Source organism: Conger conger, chromosome 17, assembly GCF_963514075.1.
Source record: "Conger conger chromosome 17, fConCon1.1, whole genome shotgun sequence".
NCBI classification, from domain to species: domain Eukaryota; kingdom Metazoa; phylum Chordata; class Actinopteri; order Anguilliformes; family Congridae; genus Conger; species Conger conger.
This window is the reverse complement of record NC_083776.1, coordinates 21,295,593-21,302,627: the sequence shown is the minus strand read 5'-3', so window position 1 is coordinate 21,302,627 and position 7,035 is coordinate 21,295,593. Positions and strand designations below refer to the sequence as shown.

The window sequence follows — 7,035 nt, the reverse complement described above, 5'->3', positions numbered from 1 at the left end:
AGTTTTGGTATTTAAGGCACAATGTACCGAAACTTACATGCACTTTTATATTATGTCATCGACCTATTTACACTACAATTTTGATCTGGGAGAGGTGAAGTGTGCTCCAATATTAAAATGCTTCGCAGCTGGACTTGACCAGCGATGCAGTGAAGCTCGGTCCCCCGGTGAAAGGGATTGGTGTTTGTCATTGACGATGCAGATGACGTTAAAATTTCAGACACGTGGGCTGTGGTATTCTGAGCTCACATAAACAAAGGCACATTGGAAGCAAAGGCCAGTCGGCGCTCTCACAGCGTACAGTGCTGTACGGAAGCCGCTCTTTCTCTGTTCTCAACTATTGAACTGTGGCTTATGGTCTCGGACATTTTCTTGACTTAAACAAAGTAATACAACGTACATCTCCTCTGTATGGATAGACAACGGCATAACCGGTGACAATATAAGGTAGGCATTGGTATTGGTATTATTTTTTACGCTGCGATATTGGTTTGATTCTGTATGCAGGCTATTCAGAATTCCGCCCGGGGTTGAGTATGATAATCTGCATATGTTATGCGTTATTTCCAGTTATTTTATTTTTTGGTGGAGAACCACACATTGAATCGCATGACTCGTGTTGGAAGATGGTACAATCGTATTGGTTGCCTGTATGTTTGTGCAGGGTCATATAGCCTATGATTTACATATAATGTTATAAGGTTATGCACGGTAACGTTGTTCAAGAGAATCGAGAATACTGCTGTGCTAATTGAAAGTATTGCCATTGAAAAATGTCAAGGTAAGCTGATCGTTTTCAACGACATGACCGTTAACGTGCTGACCATCAGTGCTGCGTCAGACAGTTTACATTTCTCTTTTTGAGAACTTTAGGGAATAGTCCAAATAGTATATAATTCCGAATTTAGATTAATTTCATTTTGTATTATTCTGTATTGATTTTTGTCATTGTTTTATTTATGACATTGTAAACGCGAGTTATATATATATTTTTTTACTTTATTAATAATTGTATTCATTCATAATTATATGAATTAATATAAGTCATATAACGGCGAGTAGTCATTATGAAATATCCATATTTGTCAGCCAGCAAATATTTCAATAAAATTTTTTTCAACACTTTTAATTTTCATCACGGAAGAATACAATTTTGTTTCACAATAGCCAACGTCTTTACACTTTGTTCAATACAATGGAAAATATAAATTCATAGGCTATTCTCGCAACAACAAAAAAAAACCAAAAAAATAAATACTAATAATATTTGTTCTTATGCATTTTCTAGAGGGAGATTCCAGAAGAAAGCTGTTATCGTATAGTAAGATCTTCTAACAACACCCGAAACATTGTCAATTTCAAGTGTCAGCGAGAAACACCGCCACTCTACTGAAGGTATGAAAATGACATTTTTATTTTGTGCGAACAAATGAGTTCAACCAAACTTATCCTCACATGAAATACCATTGTTCTGAAGACGAGCCGTGTGAAAGAATGCGAAATTCACAAAAGCAACATTTCCCCCTGTATGTGTCTGTATTACAGTAGTTTCATTACGGCATAGGCTACTTTTGTTCATTGTACATTTTAAATGTCAGTTCGCACAATTATTTCTGGGAACTGTATTCGACAATCTTAACAAATCGTAAAGTGTCCCAAGTTGCAGTTCTATTAGATGGCATGTGCGCTTGACTTGCAGGAGGATGACGTTATACATTTTATACATGTGAGAATTGTGCCACTTTCGTTTTCAGCCATGCCCTGCGTTCAGGCTCAGTATGGGTCATCACCTCAAGGAGCCAGCCCTGCTTCTCAGAGCTACAGCTACCACACCGCCGGAGAGTATAGCTGTGACTTCCTAACGCCAGAGTTTGTTAAGTTTAGTATGGACCTGACCAACACTGAGATCACAGCCACGACTTCTCTCCCCAGTTTCAGCACGTTCATGGACAACTACAACACCAGTTACGACGTTAAGCCTCCCTGTCTATACCAAATGCCCCATTCTGGAGAGCAGTCCTCCATCAAGGTAGAGGACATCCAGATGCACAGCTACCACCAGCAGCATCTGCAGCATCAGTCTGAAGAGATGTTATCCCACTCCGGTTCAATGTACTACAAGCCCTCCTCGCCACACACTCCGACAACACCAAACTTCCAGGTTCAGCCTAATCACATGTGGGACGATCCTGGTTCCCTTCACAGTTTCCATCAGAACTATGTGGCGACCACTCATATGATTGACCAGCGCAAGAATCCCGTGTCCAGGCTTTCACTGTTCTCCTTCAAGCAGTCACCTCCTGGTACGCCTGTCTCCAGCTGTCAGATGAGGTTTGACGGTCCACTTCACGTATCCATGAACCCTGACACCCCAGGATCTCACCGCTCTTTGGAGAGTCAAAGCTTTGCCATGCCCAGTGCAATCAGGAAACAGGCAGGCATAGGCTTCCCCCATTCCCTTCAGCTCAGCCATGGTCATCAGTTGATGGACAGCCAGGTTTCATCGCCTCCGTCAAGAGGATCTCCGTCCAGCGAGGGTCTGTGCGCCGTTTGTGGGGACAACGCTGCTTGCCAGCATTATGGAGTGCGCACTTGTGAAGGCTGCAAGGGATTTTTCAAGGTAGGATCCTGGTTGTAATATCCTATATGGCTAAGCAAATACGATTGATTGTAATGATTTGAAAAGAACATGTTTGGAAAATGTAAAAATGAAACAATTTAGGCAGAAAGTAATGGGATGGTGTACGGCTAAACGAAACCTCTTTAAATTCTGCCTAACTTTAAGTACATTTTGCCGGAACTGTTTCCGCTTAGAGAGTGCCTCAATTACACCTTGAGGATGTGTGAGCACGTGTGTGCATTTAAACACAGCCCTTTTCCACAAAATTTAATCGGTTTGGAAGGAGAACCGTGTCTAGGCTCTCAAAGTGGGTCAGAATTCCCAGCGGAAAAATTAAATGGGTTCTTTATTTTATCATCTTGATTGAATAATCGTATCACATTGAATTGAGAGGGTCTCAGAGGGACATAAAAATATGAATGCACACGGATTTCTGTTTACTGAACGTCTACTCCTCCTGCTCCTTGCATATAAACGGAGCTATAAACTCGAGGAGTGGCTGTCGTGTTAACACTATCAATCTTCTTCTATTAATGTCCTGCAAAGCCGCTACTGTGTGTGATCACTATCTGATCGCAGAATTTTGATATAGTGCAATGCTAGTTTTATGTCATGTGTTATATTTTGTAAGTATTCCATTTTGTGTCGTTTACAGCGCACTGTTCAGAAAAATGCTAAATACGTGTGTTTAGCAAACAAAAACTGTCCTGTTGATAAACGCCGCAGAAATCGATGCCAGTACTGCCGTTTCCAAAAGTGCCTTGTTGTCGGGATGGTAAAAGAAGGTAAGATGCATTTTTTTCTATTGGTTATGCAATTGGTATATTTATTTTGGTTTCGTTTACAAGGACATATCACTGCGGAAGTGTTAAAATTGTGGTTATGGGTTATTGTTCCTGGTATAGGGCTAATCACTCTAATGTGGCACACTCCGTGACAATAGTCGTATCGTTTTGCTGTTGTGAACTAATATTTCAGAAACTTGTCGCTAATTCAGAAAGCTAATTTAATACTGTCCTTTCCCGACGTGTGTTTCAGTGGTTCGCACCGCCAGTCTAAAAGGGAGAAGAGGCCGCTTGCCCTCCAAACCGAAGAGCCCTCAAGAACCCCCGCCACCTTCGCCACCCGTCAGTCTCATAAGCGCTCTGGTGAGGGCCCATGTGGACTCAAACCCTTCCATGTCTGGCCTGGACTACGCCAGAGTAAGTCTATTAACGTTACACTTGTATTATTATTATTATTATTATTATTATTATTATTATTATTATGATTAGTAGTAGTAGTAGTAGTAGTAGTCGTAGTAGTATTTCGTTGTTTTCCAGATAAGTGGTGGAAGTACTGAATAAAGATACACATTGTGTTCTTGTTCCAATAATAGCGATACAACATTTATTCCCTATGTCTTATTTTATAAACCAACAGGCGAGATGTATACAACAGTAATTCATTGTATACATAAAACATAGCATATGATAATTTAAAATGACTCTGCAAAGTGTATCTGTCATTAGTCAGATTGTGTTAACTCAGAATTCCCTTCCAACTGGTGATGGACATTAGGCCGGGTTTTTACATTTGACTCGACTTTGTTCTGCAGTAGGCATTTGGCGTGTTTAATCGAACATCTTACTTGAATAAATTGCTTTGAAACACAACCCAATAATGGCTAGAGAGGGGTTTAATTGTTGTAAAAACCTGACTCCCCTGCTAGAAACGGTCTTCGCAATTTCACGGGTTATATATTTTAGAGGACCCCATTAAGCACTTTTTAAATTAAATTCCAGTTTCAGGCTAACCCTGACTACCAAATGACTGGAGACGACACTCATCACATCCAGCAATTCTACGATCTTCTGACGGGCTCCATGGAGATCATCAGAGGCTGGGCAGAGAAGATCCCAGGCTTTGCTGATCTTCCCAAACAGGATCAAGATCTCCTCTTTGAGTCGGCTTTCTTGGAACTTTTTGTTCTGCGCTTGGCGTACAGGTACGCAATTATCAAATTACGTCGAGTACAATAAAGATCAACCCCCTTCAAGCTCCACTGCTCTAGGTTTTATTAGCTCTCCAATAATTAGGCGCCTCTTAAACCCCCATTTATTACTCTCATGGTAATTAATGGCACTTTGTTATTAATTGCAGGTCCAACCCAGTGGAAGGCAAACTCATTTTTTGCAATGGGGTGGTCTTGCACAGGCTCCAGTGCGTCCGCGGGTTCGGGGAATGGATCGACTCAATAGCGGAATTTTCTTCCAACCTTCAGAGCATGAATATAGACATATCAGCGTTCTCGTGCATAGCTGCCCTTGCCATGGTAACAGGTGCGACAAATGTATTAACCTTTTATTTAATTTTCCCTTTTTCCTTCTTGTAACCGATTTGCCTGTCATTCGGTTGAATTTAAACAACGTGTTGCTAACAATAGTCTTATCAATGTTCTCATTACAGAGAGACACGGACTAAAGGAACCTAAGAGGGTAGAAGAACTTCAAAACAAGATTGTAAATTGTCTGAAAGATCAAGTGACGTTTAATGGTGGTGGCTTGAATCGTCCAAACTACTTATCAAAACTTTTGGGAAAGCTCCCCGAACTTCGCACCCTGTGTACACAAGGTCTGCAGCGTATATTCTACTTAAAACTCGAAGACTTGGTACCTCCACCAGCAATAATCGACAAACTTTTCCTCGACACACTACCTTTTTAAAAAGTTGACAGAAACCTTTCCGTGCGACCTCAAAGAACTTCTGACTCTGCCTGCATCCACCGGGGATGGGACTCTTTTGGGTCAGCGCAGTTCTGCTCATGAAACATTTCAAGCGCTGTCTTTCTAATTGTCCTTTAGATTCTGGTCAAGGATACGCCACATTAAAAGAAGAAAGGGAGAGAGAGAACAAATAAGGAAACACTATATGTTATTTATGTTTTTTTAATTGTTTATTGAAATATTTTGAAAAAAATTAACGACCTCTTTTCGAGGAAGAAACTCTTCGCCAATGCTTTACTTAACTTTTTGGTGGGACTGTTCTTGGAAAAAGTAAAAAGAAAGAAAACGCAATTGCACCAATTACTGTCAACTAAGTTATCTGCTGTATGGAAAACATCCTATAATGTAATATACTCGATTTATATACATACATATATATGCGTATATAATACATTTATGTGATGCGTCCGATGCGCCAGTTCATAAGAGTGTGTATAAAGCTCGTGAATGGCAAAGTTCCGTTTTGCTTTTATATTATGTGCTTAACTGTTTCTGTCAAGATTACAGAAGGATGGGGTTATTTCAAAAACGCATGTTGTAGGCTATCTATAGGCAATTGCTGTCGAGGTGATGTCTATATTATACATTATATTCCGGACACTATGTAGTCTGATAGATTTTTTTAAGAAGAAGAATTCGTAGTATTGGAATAACTTTTAATTAAGGCACATGTGGACAACAAAATATCTCATCTGTATAGGTAAAAAGGGACCCATAGTGTTTGTAAAACTGTCATACATTCCTTGTTTGTATGTGCTGTAGGTATTGTTGCTGTTGAATATAAAGTATATTTTTGTTGCTACATTTGCATGCTACAGTTTTAATAATTTCCAGAGCATCATTATTCATGGAAAACGTTCTAGCACTATGACTTTATTTCATGTCTTAAAAAGGACTGGGCATCGATAATATTATCATTTCATTTCTGAGTGTTTTTTTTCTTCAAATTACAAATACGTCCTAAGTGTATATTTCTGATAGATGTTTGCGGTACATAACGCCTCCCACTGCCTTTTATATGATGTAACTGAGTATTGCAATGCATTCCGTGCCGATACAGAAAAAAATCTCTCTTTGAGAAAGAAATATTTAATGTTTACAAATAAAACTGTTAAATTATTTTGCTTGTTTTATCATTTCTGATTGCAGAATTACTTTGGGCGAAAGCCAGATAAAACGACACGCTTCTCCCAAGTTAATAAACACGTTATGTAATTATTTTTATGACTTTTCTATTACATATCCAGTTTTAGAAACCGTATACGTGCATGTGTTGCAAATATAGCGATGTACAATTGAAGCAGTGCGCTGTTCATATTATCGTTAATATCCTAATACACAGCGCAATTTCCGGTTCAGCACCTCATTCCGCTTTGAGGTTCTATTATAGAGGTTTTGAGAAAAGTAGGCCTAAATATAATAGCAAAGGTGTAATCGCAAATGCAACAGCTCACCCAGCGGATCGAAATAGGATTTGATGTTGCATATACATGGAGTTTAAGTAGAAATGGTTTTACAAATTACTCGCGTTTTTAATCGTTTTAAATATTTAACATATGTTTTTATAATTTTTTACGTAAACATGCCTTTCTGTTGCAAAACAAAAACATATATAGCATTCGTTTTACTTTGTACTATTACATATTCAAA

At 39.1% G+C, this 7,035-nt stretch overlaps 1 protein-coding gene across 2 annotated transcripts; it reads left to right on the top strand.

Moving 5' to 3' along the window:
* Nucleotides 1-292: 292 nt before the first annotated feature.
* On the top strand, nucleotides 293-6,483 carry LOC133116600 (nuclear receptor subfamily 4 group A member 2). Of its 2 annotated transcripts, none has more exons than XM_061226335.1 (8): nucleotides 293-447; nucleotides 1,289-1,395; nucleotides 1,933-2,620; nucleotides 3,276-3,405; nucleotides 3,659-3,822; nucleotides 4,405-4,607; nucleotides 4,763-4,941; nucleotides 5,069-6,483. In XM_061226335.1, exons 3-8 carry the CDS (start codon nucleotides 1,946-1,948, stop codon nucleotides 5,323-5,325), a joined length of 1,608 nt encoding a protein of 535 aa, XP_061082319.1. In that variant the 5' UTR covers nucleotides 293-447; nucleotides 1,289-1,395; nucleotides 1,933-1,945; the 3' UTR covers nucleotides 5,326-6,483. The 2 variants fall into 2 exon arrangements, with proteins under 2 accessions (XP_061082319.1, XP_061082318.1); XM_061226334.1 differs by having other exon boundaries at nucleotides 1,755-2,620.
* The last annotated feature ends 552 nt before the right edge of the window (nucleotides 6,484-7,035 follow it).

Bases quoted from the DNA above. Each gene is read 5' to 3' on its own strand.
- LOC133116600 (XM_061226334.1), top strand. From the start codon at position 1,757: ATGCCCTGCGTTCAGGCTCAGTATGGGTCATCACCTCAAGGAGCCAGC. The intron at 3,406-3,658 runs GTAAGATGCATT...CGTGTGTTTCAG, and splicing joins TGTCGGGATGGTAAAAGAAG to TGGTTCGCACCGCCAGTCTA. The intron at 3,823-4,404 runs GTAAGTCTATTA...ATTAAATTCCAG, and splicing joins CTGGCCTGGACTACGCCAGA to TTTCAGGCTAACCCTGACTA.